At 40.8% G+C, this 14976-nt stretch overlaps 2 protein-coding genes across 2 annotated transcripts; both read left to right on the forward strand.

Moving 5' to 3' along the window:
• The first annotated feature begins 991 nt into the window (after positions 1–991).
• LOC113651751 (trace amine-associated receptor 13c-like) lies at positions 992–1984 on the forward strand. The gene has a single exon (XM_027160599.2). It carries the CDS (start codon positions 992–994, stop codon positions 1982–1984), a length of 993 nt encoding a protein of 330 aa, XP_027016400.2.
• Positions 1985–11184: 9200 nt separating this feature from the next.
• Positions 11185–12189, forward strand: LOC113651760 (trace amine-associated receptor 13c-like). The gene has a single exon (XM_027160608.2). The coding sequence runs from the start codon at positions 11185–11187 to the stop codon at positions 12187–12189; it is 1005 nt and encodes a 334-aa protein (XP_027016409.2).
• The last annotated feature ends 2787 nt before the right edge of the window (positions 12190–14976 follow it).

The raw sequence follows: 14976 nt of genomic DNA on the forward strand, positions 1-14976 counted from the left end.
AACCCAGAGTTTCCCTCATTTCAGGGTTAACATACTCAGAGTTTTCACTTAACCTCCTTTCTGAAACAGGCCCCTGGTCATTTGAGAGTTGTTTTGAGGCCTCCATGATGCCACTCTTCAGAGGAGAGTCAAAGAGAACAACGACTTGCAATTGGCCACCTTAAATACCTTTTCTCATGATTGGATGCGCCTGTCTATTAAGTTCAAGGTTTAATAAGCTCACCAAACCAATTGTCTGTTCCAATTATTCATTGCAAAGTAGTTACAGGTATTCAAATCAACAAAATTATAATTCACCATGCACATGTGTAAAAGATTCTTTGTAGTGCAAAAGGTAGACCTGCTGCTGTTGGGCAGTAGTTACTGTACTGCACATGAACTGGCTTCACGTATATAATGCACAGACTCTGACTTTTACATAGTGAATCGCAGCATTTTGTCTGTGAAAACTGTGACTGATTAGTTTCTTCATTCAGAAACAGTCATGTCTTGAAGCCATCATATCAGGCTTCTCCACATATGCTGCAAGTATTATACATTTCAGTTAGCATGTTCAATACTTGTTTTCTGCATCATTACACTTTATCACACACAGATAGGAACATTACAATTTCTTTAGAGGTCTAGATTTACAAAATTATTCTGTATGTCTGATCTGCAGTTCATATAAATAGCAACATTATAAATATGTATGAAAATATGAAAATATATTTATATTAAAACTTATTTCTCTGCATTTATTTTTTGTGAGATCTTTTGTTTTGTGAACTTTGTGTTCATATTTAATTGAGAATTTGTGACTCCATAAATCTGCATCATGTGTATTATGCTGTCACTCAAACTCAGGGGCGTACTCCACTTCTAAATTATAAAACCACTAGGACTGCTTGAGCCTCAAGTCATTTGATCTTTTACATTTACTATTTTACAATGTTATCTAATGTATAAGGTATTTCTAAAACTATGTAGACATTAGACAAATGCTGTATTGATGAACCTGACAGAGCTTAATCAGTCTGATGGCTGTGATCATTTCTCCTGTCCAGAGAGATCTGTATCTCCTGCAGTTTATATCTTACTGTACGTGTGTTCAGCTGCTGTGGTTCTGCTAACAGTGTGTGGAAATCTGCTCGACATCATCTCTGTTCTTCACTTCAAGCAGCTTCACACACCAACAAACATGCTGCTGCTCTCTCTGGCTGTGTCAGATTTCCTTGTTGGTGCTTTAGTGATGCCAGCTATGTTAATCTGGACGATTGAGTCATGCTGGATTTTTGGAAGACATTTGTGCATCAGCTTTTTGTTTATTGCTGGTATCATCATGACCATATCAATTTATAATGTTGCCCTGATCGCTGTAGATCGGTATTTGGCTCTGTCAAACCCTTTTCTCTACATGAGTTCTATATCTAGGAGGACTATGTGCATTGTGGTTTATTCTAACTGGTGTGTGTGCATTATGTATATGACAGCATTTTATTATTTCAATGGAAACTTTGAAAATTCTGTAATGTGTCCTGGAGAATGCTTATACATTGTGAGTGAAGTTTTTTCTGTAATTGATATCATATATTCATTTATATTTCCACTTTCTGTCATAATCATATTGTATACTCGAGTTTTTGTGATTGCTAAGAAACATGCCACTGCTATCAGAGAGCTTAATAATCACACACGGCCTAAAACACAGAAAATCACCTCACACTCCATGAAATCTGAGAGAAAAGCAGCTAAAGTCCTCGGTATTTTAGTGTCTGTGTTTCTGGTGTGTTTACTTCCATATTTTATTTACAGTTTATTAGGGAATGTTATTGAACTACAGATGGAAACATTGCTGAAGGTTTTGGTTGTGGTTCATCTTAATTCCACCATTAATCCAGTTATTTATGCTCTGTTTTATCCGTGGTTCAGGAGGTGTGTTAAATTAATCATAACTTTACAAATTTTCCTAACCGACTCTTATTTAATTAATATTCTTTCATGAATTAACTTTTGTCATATTTTTTTTGCATAACCCCAAAATATTTTATTAAATGACATATGTATATAAGAATATATTGGACATATTTTATTATGCTATTATGTTATATTATAACCAGTTTTTTTGTTCTGTATTATGTGCAGTATATAATAGAGTATAATTAATTATATAATTGTGGTGGAGATTAAATTTTATTAATTAATTAATTTATTTTTGAATATAAAAAAAGTCTCCTGTTGTAACCTTTATACTGTAGCATAAAGAAGCAGTCATAACATTTTTCAGTTCTTGTGATTAATTTTCTGTTAAATGAAAGCTTTTGGATACAAAGACACATTTTACTTTTATAATTATTTAATGGTAAATAAATAAGTTAATGTAAACATGTTTATGAACAAATTTAATAATATCTTTTTTTAATGTAGCACCTCACATACATTTAGAATATGGCTCAAAGTATATAGCTGATAAATAACAGACTAACAAAGCCTGGTGTTTATTACTAAATGGTTCCTGATAAATTCAAGTGTGACTGAGATGAGATTCAGAAAAAGAAGAGATAATATACTAAGACAGAAAATATTCAATTAAATTTTTATTATTAAAATTTTACTGTATCATACTCAGTGCAGTCAGTGGCACTGGTTAGAAATGACACATTCCCATGTGACTCTCACCAGCAGTTTACCTACACTCTGGGCACCCACGGATGATGCCAATATTGTGCCACCCTCAATGGAGGCAGACATGAGGTAAAATCACAGAGTTTATTGCAAAGTAGATGTAAAAGAAATTAATAGTAGAGGATTAGTCCAGGTGAAGTTGCAAAACACACACACGCTGGGTCACAGGTTGCAAACCATTGAAAGCTAAATCCTTCAATGTACGATGGTGAACTTGGGAAACTACTGGATGTTCTTTGTAGACAGCCAGACTTTGTCCCTGACCTTGATGTTGGGTGTCGGGGCATGACAAACATCCGCCTGCTGTTGCTGGCGCCTGACAACCTCCTGCAGGTGATGGTGAGCTGAGTTCCATACCCTCTAGCTCTCTTGGAACCAGTGCTGAACAGAAGGGACTTCTGATGTTTCTTTTGTCCAGCAGAACATAGGAGGTTGGTAGCCGAGCACACACTGGAAAGGTGTTAAGCCGGGTGCTTGCTGATGTAGTGAGTTCTGTGAGTACTCAGCCCAAGGGAGGAACTGGCTCCAAGAACTCTGGTGGTTATGGCAGTAGGTTTGGAGGAAACGGCCAACTTCTTGGATCTTGGATCTTTCGTTCAGTTTAGCCATTGGACTGCGGGTGGTATCCCAAGGATAGACTTATGGTCACATCCAGGAGTTTAAAAAAGGATTTCCATAACCTGGAAATATACTGAGGACCTCTGTCAGACACAATATCTTGGGGTATGCCGAAATATCTAAACACATCCTGAAATAACAGTTTCTGCACTTTCCATGGCCGTGGGCAGACCCTTAAGGGGTATGAGTCTTAGCATTTTGGAAAAGTGGGCTTCTACCAAAAAAATGCAGTTGTTACCTTGTGAGACTGGGAGGTCTGTAGCGAAATCTTCTCCAAGATGTGACCAGGGACGACGAGGAATAGGTTGAGGATGAAGTTTTCCACTGGGATGATGATGTGGTGTTTTTGCCATCACACAATCCTTGCACCCACTTTCGAACGTTCTGATGTTCTGAGCCATGTTGGGCCACCAGAAGTGATGTTTAAGCAGCAAGAGGGTTTGTTGTATGCTGGGGTGACAATGCCTGGAGAGGTATGTGCCTTAGTAATCAAGGGTATACGGTGAAGTAATACCAAATACCTCTTGGAAATAGGCAGTGAATTCCTTAATTGAGTACAAAAAGGATCCGTCTTCATGCCAGATTGATTTGGCCCAAAGGAGAGCCTTTCTGGTGAGTAGTGATATTATGAACGAAATCTTGCTGCATAATGAGATGGTTGCATTTCAAAGAGTAGCAAGCATTGGAGAAGAAATCCCTTACACTCTTTCACAACAGCAGAGTAGGTTGATGGATCTGATCGGATCTCAGCATGTCTGGAAGAAATATCATCATAGTTGATTGCTCATCAGTTAAAGTTCAATCCTAGCAAAACTGGACTGCTGTTCATCCCAGGTGATTCATCCCCAGGTCATGTTCTTGCTATATCCCTGCACAACTATCTGATCTCCCCTCAGCCACAGCTCGCAACCTTGGGGTAACCATTGACAATCAATTGTATTTTTCCTCTCATGTTGCTAATGTGATTTGCTCATTTCGCTTTCTTCTCTACAACATTAGAAGGATTCGGCCATTTTTGTCCACACAGGCTGCTCAGGTACTTGTTCAGTCTCTTGTCATTTCAAGACTGGATTACTGCAACGCACTGCGGGCGGGTTTAACTACGAACGCAATCTATCCTCTGCAAATGATCCAAAATGCAGCTGCATGGCTTGTTTTCAACTTGCTAATGTTCTCGCATACCACCCTGCTGCTGCAATCCCTCCACTGGATTCTGGTAGCTGCATGCATCAGATTCAAAACACTGATGCTGGCCTACAAAGCCAAAAATGGACCAGCTCCCTGTTACCTCAAAGCCCTCATCACTCCTCACACCCTCTGATCTACCAGCACTGCTCGACTGGTTCCACAATCTCCGGACAGCTGAGTCACTGTCTATTTTCAAACGGCGGTTGAAGACCTACTTATTCAGGAAACACTTCAACTAGCACTTCTTTCCCTATCTTTTGCATTTATGGAAAAAAACAACAACAACAACAAAAAAAATTGACACTTTTTAATGAACAATGAAACTTGAACAATGTTTTAAACTCATGGTATCTTAAGTATGTAACCTATTGAACCAGCATTAATGTATCCAATGATAGAGATTTAATCAATTATGTACTTCGCTCTGGATAAGGGTGTCTGTCAAATGCTGTAAATGTAAAAAAATCACAGAGTTTATTGTGAAGTAGATGTAAATGAAATGAATAGTAGATTATTAGTCCAGGTGAAGTTCCAAAACACACACATGGCGACAAAAATGACAAACTCAGGAAACTACTGGTAGAAAAGTCAGGTTGTTAGATACAGCATATAATTGTAGCTAGCATTTACGAGACCGGACAGTGTGTGTGTGTTTGAGAGCACCTTATGTGGTGAGGGGAAGTGTGCCAAGTGACGGTGATTAGAATTCATTTCATGAGGATCTGGTGTGAGGGGAGAACCTGGCAAATCCCTGAGCCTGAATTCTAGAAGGCCAATGGCTAAGGGAATTCAAGTCAAGTCAAGTCAAGTCACCTTTATTGTCACATCACCACGGCACATGTGCCTTGGTGAGTGAAATTCTTGGGAGCGAGCTCCAGACATTGCAGAACCATTTACATACAGTAGTAACATAACATAAACATAAATAGAACAGTTTACAGACAGGTTAGAAAAAATGTGCAAAATGCTCCGTATCATTGAAACACAGTGTACTGCTAGACATATATATAACCATACATATACATATATATATATATATATATATATATATATATATATATATATATATATACATATATATATATATATATATATATATAAGGTATTATACACATGTAATATTATGTAACATGTTAAGGTGCAATGGGCTGTACAGATACAGAAATGTCCTGTGGTACCGATAGCTTATTTTCAGATAGATTGTTATTTTAGATTAGATGCAGTGTGTGTGTATAGTCCTATGTGTATTGATGCAGTACGAATACCGTGTGCGTGTGTGCATGTGTGTATAGTCCGGTGTTGAACTGCTTGAATATGCTGTGTGCTGTGTTATTTATGGCTGCTAATTAGTCTGATGGCCTGAGAGAAAAAGCTATCCCTCAGTCGACTAGTGCGGGATCGGATGCTGCGGAGACGTCTTCCTGAAGGGAGCAGAGAGAGCAGTCTGTGGGATGGGTGGCTGGAGTCATTAATGATCCTCCGAGCTTTCCTTATGCACCGCCTGTTGTAGATGTCCTGGAGGGAGGGAAGCTCACCTCCAACAATGTGGCTGGCAGTTTGCACGACCCTTTCCAGAGGCTTACGGTTGCCAACGGTGCTGTTTCCAAACCAAGCGGTGATGCAGCCCGTCAGGATGCTCTCTATAGTGCAGGTGTAGAATGTTCCGAGGATGCTGGGGCTCATTCCAAACTTCCTCAGCCGTCTCAGGAAGAAGAAGCGTTGATGTGCCTTCTTCAGCACTGTGTCGGTGTGTGTGGACCAGGTGAGATCCTCACTGATGTTGACACCCAGAAACTTAAAGCTGCTCACACGCTCCACAGGTGTCTTGTCGATGGAGAATGGGTCTGTGTTCTCTGCTCTGTCTCCTGAAATCAACCACCAGCTCCTTGGTCTTGTCAATGTTTAGTGAGAGGTGGTTCTTTCAACACCATTTGGTCAGGGTGCTCACCTCTTCTCTGTAGGCCATCTCATCGTTGTCGGTGATCAGGCCTATCACCGTTGTATCATCAGCAAATTTGACGATGACGTTGGAGCTGTGTGTAGCTGTACAGTCGTGTGTATACAGGGATTACAGGAGTGGGCTGAGGACACAGCCCTGAGGAGCACCGGTGTTGAGGATTAGAGGGGATGAAGTATTGCTACCCATTCTCACCACCTGACTTCTGCCTGTCAGAAAGTCCAGAATCCAGTTGCACAGAGATCTGTTTAGTCCCAGAGTCTGAAGCTTCGCTACAAGTGTGGCAGGCACTATTGTGTTAAATGCTGAGCTGTAGTCCACAAACAGCATTCTCACATAGGTGTTCTTATTTTCCAGGTGAGAGAGAGCAGTGTGTAGGGTGAAAGCAATAGCATCATCTGTGGAACGGTTGCTGCTGTATGCGAACTGTAGCGGATCAAGAGAGGCAGGCAGCACAGAGCAGATGTAATCTCTGATGAGTCTCTCAAAGCACTTGCTGAAGATGGGTGTGAGAGCAACTGGCCTCCAGTCATTTAGGCATGTGATTTTATTTTTCTTTGGTATGGGTACTATGGTGGATTTTTTGAAACATGATGGAACCACAGACAGACACAGGGAGAGGTTGAAAATGTCTGTGAACACACCGGCCAGTTGGGATGCGCATGCGGGGAGCACACGGCCTGGGATGCCGTCAGGACCCGCAGCCTTGCGGATGTTTACTCGTCGGAAGGATCGGGTTACATCCGCGACAGAGACAGAGAGCGCACTCACATCTTCTGCAGCAGCCACGGGAGCGCTCTCTGTGTTGGCGGGGTTGTGAGCCTCGAAACGAGCATAAAAGTTATTTAGCTCATCCGGTAGAGAGGCGGCAATGTTCACAGTTGCTGGTTTGCTCCCTTTAAAGTCCATGATGTTGTTGATGCCCTGCCACATGCTTCTTGCATTGTTGGTGTTGAAATGTTCTTCAACTTTGTTTTTGTATTGTCTTTTTTGCGGCTTTGATGGTTTTCCTGAGATCGTAGCTGGCTTGTTTGCGATCGTCAGGATTCCCGGATTTAAATGCAGACGTCCGCGCTGACAAGGCCACTCGAACATCGCTATTAATCCACGGTTTTTGGTTGGGGTAGACGCGGATTGTTTTTGTCGGCACAACATCTTCTACACACTTCCTGATGAAACACGTGACAGAATCTGAGTACGCCTCTATGTCGTCATCAGACGCTGCCCGGAACATGTTCCAGTCCACGTGATCAAAACAGTCCTGTAGTATAGCATCTGATTGGTCCGACCAGCATTGGATTGTCCTGAGGGCGGGTGCTTCCCGTTTCAGTTTCTGCCTATAAGCAGGCAGGAGCAGAATGGACGAGTGGTCCGATTTGCCGAGAGGTGGGCGGGGGAGGGATTTGTAAGCATCCCGGAAGAGAGAGTAGCAGTGGTCCAGTATACGGTCACCACGTGTGTTGATGGTGATGTGTTGGAGGTATTTTGGAGCTATTGTTCTGAAGTTGGCTTTGTTAAAGTCTCCTGTTACAATAAACACTGCATCTGGGTGCGCGGTTTCCTGCTCACTTATATTCCCATACAGTTCCTTGAGTGCCTGGTCTGTGTTAGCTTGAGGAGGAATATAAACAGCTGTGATAATGACCGCTGTAAATTCCCTCGGTAGCCAGAATGGTCGACACAGAAGCATAAGAAATTCCAGATCAGGGGAGCAGAAGGATTTAATAGAGTGTAGGTTCCTTTCATCACACCACGAGTTGTTGATAAAAAAACAAACACCTCCGCCTCTGCTTTTCCCTGTGAGCTCTTTCGTCCTGTCCGAGCGGTGCACGGAGAACCCCGTGAGCTCGATGGCTGTCTGGAACCTCCACAGACATCCAGGTTTCTGTGAGGCAAATAATGCAGCAGTCCCTCGTTTCTCGTTGGTAGGAGATACGTGCCCGTAGTTCACAGAGTTTGTTGTCTAGTGACTGAACATTAGCCAGCAAAATGGTTGGGAGAGGAGGTCGGAGGGGATGACGTCTGAGTCTAACAAGGACGCCGGCTCTCTTCCGGCGGCGTTTCCTCGATCGCGTTCGTGCGGCACAGACAAAGGGCTCCGATGCGGTGTTGGTAAACAAATCGCCATCGTTCAAGAACTCAAAGTCCGTTTTGCGTTTCGCAACATAGGAACCTATATTTAGGAGCGTGTGTCTGTCGTAGGCAGTTATGCAAACAACTTCCAACACGCAGGACAGCAGTATAACTAGTAAGATAAATGAAAAACTGCAAAGTTTCCTCGGAGCTCGCAACACGGCTGCCATGCTCAGCGCCATCTTGCCGATCATGCCAATTCCTGGAGGGACTTTATCAGAGCCAGTCACTCCAGAAGATTTAAGTGCCTTCATAAAATGTAAGAGGTCTACCTACACTATGTGCTATTTTTTATATAGACTTTTTGTGATTTTCCTTTTATATTACTTTGGGTTGGGTTTTTCTGTGGTCCCAACAGATTTGTATGGTGTATGGTAATATCTGTCTCTTGGAGCCTCCTCCAATACACCATAAATTATGACAAATAGTATTATAAATTGTACTCTATGAAATGCTCATCTTCACAGGATTATGGGGATGAAGAAACCGTTTCTGCTGCCACAGAGAGGCCTACAGAGGTAATGTTTATATTATGTGTCTACACATCAAACAATACACACATTCACATTTCTTCACATTTTTATGTGAAGTAGTCTATAGAATCTAAGTTTATATCTATAAATGGTCATTCTTATCTATACCCCACGTAAATACAGTAAATGCCACAGTTTAATTCGGTAGAATTTTAGAACTACATTATGCAACTCTAATCTACTGTATTTTCAGTTGACAGTTAAGGAGTTATATAGACTTCTTCTTATTAAAAAGACAGAAAAAAACCCAGCAAAGAATTAGTATACTTGTACCGACAGATCCACATGGCATATCTGAAAGCTAAAGTTGAGTGTATGGTCACAGGTGAATTCTAGGAAGGATTGAAACTATATTAAAATCTAACCTTTTTTTGTAGGAAATAAAGAACACCATATAAATTGCTATGATTTTGTATTTATTCATTTTCTTTTTTCATTTTGTGGTGGTGGTGGATATCATGATTAATCTGAGAAGACATTGTAGCATATCATATCCCAGACTACCCTTCCATCCTGGAAATCTGCAGGGTTGATGGGCTCTTCCATAGGATCTTGTAACTGTAGGGCTGGGTGTTGCTCCCCTCTAATTATGGCAATATTATGGAGAACAACACAAGCCACAATAATGTCTCAGGCCCTTTCAGGGGTTACGCTGAGGTGACGTAGGCACTGGAATCGTGCTTTCAACAGGCCTATGGTCATCTCCACCCGGGCTCTCGTCCTGCAGTGTGCAACATTGAAGTATTGCTGGGGGCCTGTTTCAATTTCTGGGTAAGGGGTAACAAGGTTTGGTTGGCATGTGTAACCCCTATCTCCCAGCAGAAAGTCATCAATCTCTCTAAGAAAGTTCATATTGCTTTAAAGCTGCATAGAAATTCCCTTGTAAGTGTGTAGGGCATACAAATATGTGTACAGGTTACTATGGTAACTGAGTTCAAGATACCTCTCTTTCAGGGACAGGCTGAACTAAACCAGCTTTCTCGGGCTTAAGATCCTCCCAATTCTGTAATGGAAAACCCAGAGTTTCCCTCATTTCAGGGTTAACATACTCAGAGTTTTCACTTAACTTCCTTTCTGAAACAGGCCCCTGGTCATTTGAGAGTTGTTTTGAGGCCTCCATGTTGCCACTCTTCAGAGGAGAGTCAAAGAGAACAACGACTTGCAATTGGCCAGCTTAAATACCTTTTCTCATGATTGGATGCACCTGTCTATTAAGTTCAAGGTTTAATAAGCTCACCAAACCAATTGTCTGTTCCAATTATTCATTGCAAAGTAGTTACAGGTATTCAAATCAAGAAAATTATAATTTACCATGCACATGTGTAAAAGATTCTTTGTAGTGCAAAAGGTAGACCTGCTGCTGTTGGGCAGTATTTACTGTACTGCACATGAACTGGCTTCACGTATCTAATGCACAGACTCTGACTCTGACTTTTACATAATAGCAAGCATTTAAACCAGAAAAAAGTGAATGGCAGCATTTTGTCTGTAAAAACTATGACTGATTCGTTTCTTCATTCAGAAACAGTCTTGCAGCCGTCATATCAGGCTTCTCCACATATGCTGCATGTATTAAATACATTTCGGTTAGCATGTTCAATACTTGTTTACTGCATCATTACACTTTATCACACACAGATATGAACATTACAATTTCTTTTGAGGTCTAGATTTACAAAATTATTCTGTATGTCTGATCTACAGTTCATATAAATAGCAACATTATAAATATGTATATGAAAATATATTTACATAAAAACTTATTTCTCTGCATTTATTTTCTCTGAATTTATTTCTGCATTCATTTTTGAAAACTTTTGTTTTGTGAACTTTGTGTTCATATTTAAATGAGAATTTGTGACCCATAAATCTGCATAATAACAGGTTTACTTCTTTTGGCAACTAGACCTATTTGTTCCACAGAGGCATGACATCATGTGTCTTATGCTGTCACTCAAACTCAGGGGCGTACTCCACTTCTAAATTATAAAACACTGCTTGAGCCTCAAGTCATTTGATCTTTTACATTTACTATTTTATAATGTCATCTAATCTACATGGTCTTTCTAAAACTCTGTAGACATTAGAGAAATGCTGTATTTGATGAATGTGACAGAGTTTAATCAGTCTGATCACTGTGATCATTTCTCCTGTCCAGAGAGATCTGTATCTCCTGCAGTTTATATCTTACTGTACGTGTGTTCAGCTGCTGTAGTTCTGCTAACAATGTGTGGAAATCTGCTCATCATCATTTCTGTTCTTCACTTCAAGCAGCTTCACACACCAACAAACATGCTGGTGCTCTCTCTGGCTGTGTCAGATTTCCTTGTTGGTGCTTTAGTGATGCCACCAATGTTAATCTGGATGATTGAGTCATGCTGGACTTTTGGGAGAGTTTTCTGCATCAGCTTTTTGTTTATTGCTGGTATCATCATGACCATATCAATTTATAATGTTGCCCTGATTGCTGTAGATCGGTATTTGGCTCTGTCAAACCCTTTTCTCTACATGAGTTCTATATCTAGGAGGACTATATGCATTGTGGTTTATTCTAACTGGTGTGTGTGCATTATGTATGTCACATCATTTTATTATTTCAATGGTAGCTTTGAAAATTCTGTAATGTGTCCTGGAGAATGTTTATTCATTGTGAATGATGTTTGGACTGTAATTGATATCATATATTCATTTATATTCCCACTTTCTGTCATAATCATATTGTATACTCAAGTTTTTGTGATTGCTAAGAAACATGCCACTGCTATCAGAGATCTTAGTAATCACACATGGCCTAAAACACAGAAAATCACCTCATACTCCATGAAATCTGAGAGAAAAGCAGCTAAAGTCCTCGGTATTTTAGTGTCTGTGTTTGTGGTGTGTTTACTTCCATATTTTATTTACAGTTTATTAGGGTATGCTATTGGAATTCAGACAGAAACATTTCAGAAGGTCACATTCTGGATTTATCTTAATTCCACCATTAATCCAGTTATTTATGCTCTGTTTTATCCGTGGTTCAGGAGGTCTGTTAAATTAATCATAACTCTGCAAATTTTCCTGACAGACTCTGAATTAATCAATGTTCTTTCATGAATTAACTTTTGTCACAAATTTTTAGCATAAACCCAAAATATTGCTATAAAATCTGACTTGTGTTATTATGCTATTATGTTATATATAGTATGACCTTTTTTCTGTATTATATGCAGTATATAATACAGTATAATAAATTATATGTTTGTGGTGGAGATTACATTTATGTTTTTATTTATTTTATTTTTTAAATGTCTCCTGTAGTAACCTTCATGGCATAACGAAGCAGTCATACCATTTTTCAGTGCTTACTCAGATGTACATACTAAAATGTACAGATGTGGCCTTTTAAATGAATATGCAAGTTTTTGGAACTTCATATTATGACTGTATTGTGCATGTGACATTAAAACACGAAAAGGAAAACCATTGCATTGACAGCAGCAAAAAAAAAATCAGGGAATCATTCACCAAGTTGCAGTGTGTTAGAACAAAAACAAACCACAACCTCGAAAGCTAAGTGTTATTTTTCTGAAAGCTTTAATTTTATTTGTATAAATGCATTGTCATCCATTTGCAGTAGTCGTGTGAAAAAGCTCTTATTGGAAAGTAAATAAATGGGTCAATGTGAACATGTTTACAAACAAATTCAATAATATATTTTTTAATGTAGCACCTTTCATAGATTTATAATATGGCTCAAAGTATATAGCTGATAAATAACAGACTAACAAAGCCCGTTGTTTATTGCTAAATGGTTCCTGATAAATTCAAGTGTGACTGAGATAAGATACAGAAATATAATAGATAATATACTAAGACAGAAAATACACAATTTAATTTGATTCTTTTTTTTTTATTGAAAATTTTACTTTATCATACTTAGTGCAATCAGTGGCTCTGGTTAGAAATGACACATAACCATGAGCCACTCACCAGCAGTTTACCTACATTCTGAGCACCCACGGGTGATGTCAAGGTGATAGGTCAATTTACTGCCAACCTCCTTTGGTGCTTTCACTGTGGTACTTGACCAAACATGAAGACGTGAGGGGACATAACAACACTTGGGGCAGATAATGTAACCCATAATTCCTTTTTCTTGACACAGGTAGGGTACATGGCAGGTTATGCAAAGTATTGTTGAACAACTCACAGAGGCCATTACCAGCCGGTTGATATGGTGAAGGACTTCTATCTACGTTATAAAATCTACACAATCGCTGCATCAAACTATACTCAAATCTGCAGCCTTGGTCAAGTCAAGAAGCTTTCATTGCTATTTCAACCATAAATAGCTGCATTTACTAGTAATTACATACTAAAATGAATCAAAATTTCTCCAGGACTATGTTGTATTCTGTGTCATGAAGATTTTGGACCTTCTTTGAGATGAGGCCAACTCTGTGAGGATTCTAAGGTACCTAAAAATGTACCAGCTCCAGTTGGACTCTGCTTCATGAAGTATTCCGACATTCTAAGCAGAGATGCCAAGTACATGTGGTCTTTGAGCACAACAACCTCCTCATGAGTACAGAATTGTCAGGCTGTATATATAATTACACCCTCCAGTATCACCTAAATGAGGATGGGCTCCCTTTTGAGTCTGGTTCCTATCATGGTTTCTTTTATGTAAAGGAGTTCCCTTTACATAAAAGAAGACTATGCAATATGTTGCAGTCAAAGCACTTTAAGAGATGCGTGCATCCGTGCCCCCGCTTTATCATGGGGGGTGACGTGCATTCTCTTTGCGTTGTGTTTTTGGGAGAGGAGCATGCCCGGTCAGCTCTCGAGGGAGCCGGCTGCGTGCATTGTGAGGGATTCCCTCTCTGCACGCTCCGATCCCACCTGGCTATATTTTCAGCTGCGGCTGTGCCTCGTGGTTCGGGTGGCAGTTTCAATCATGCTGACTCCGATCGCTCGGTTTCGCATTCGGGAGCTCGCACTGCGATTTCTCCCAACCCGGAAGGGAGCATGCTGCTTTCCGCATCCGGCTCCGAGGAGCTCGATGTCGAAGGGGAGGGGCTTTCTACCTCGGAACGGCCAAAGCAATCAGTGGCGTTCGAGGAGCTCCTCGAGGTAATAACACGGGCTGTCGGGAAGTTGAATTTAGATTGGCCTGAAGAGGTAGTTGGTGTCGTCCGTTATAAGCTGGACGACTGCTTTCTAACTTCAGGCCATCAGCCACCTGCACGTAGGTGTCTGCTTTTTCTTCCAGACCTCCATACTGAGGTATCGAGGCCTTTGAAAAATGTGTATTTTCTCCTGCCCTGTCAGATTATTCAGCCATTATGGGGCTTGAAGACCATGGTTATGGAACGATGTTAAAGAGACGCTGGCCAGTTATCGCTCCCCTGCATTGCCCGCATGGAGGAAACCTGCCCTTCCATCCAAGCCATGTAGGACCACTTTGGACCTTGTGGGTAAGCCCTATGAGGCAGTGGGTGTGGGTGTGGGTGTGGCTGGTGCAGTCATCGACCGGTGCGTGGTGGCGTGGGTATTGGCATTCCCATAGCGTCAGCACTGACACAGCGTTGAGTTCCCTTGAAAGGGAACTACACCAGGTTACGTATGTAACCCGGTTCCCTGAGAAGGGAACGAGATGCTGCGTTGCTGGCCACGTAGTTGTTCGTGCTTCCTTCAGACAAATAGAAGCTGGAGCGCCGTGTCCTAGATACCCTTATATGGACTTACTGGTGAGTAAATACTCTATCACGTATCCTTTCCGAGCCATTAAATGGCGTGTGTGCACACAGAGCTTCAGACACAACTTCCTCAAAGAAGCATTTCCATATCGTCAGCACTGACGCAGTGTCTCGTTCCCTTCTCAGGGAGCCGGGTTACATA

This window comes from Tachysurus fulvidraco, chromosome 9 (assembly GCF_022655615.1).
Source record: "Tachysurus fulvidraco isolate hzauxx_2018 chromosome 9, HZAU_PFXX_2.0, whole genome shotgun sequence".
Classification (NCBI taxonomy): Eukaryota; Metazoa; Chordata; class Actinopteri; order Siluriformes; family Bagridae; genus Tachysurus; species Tachysurus fulvidraco.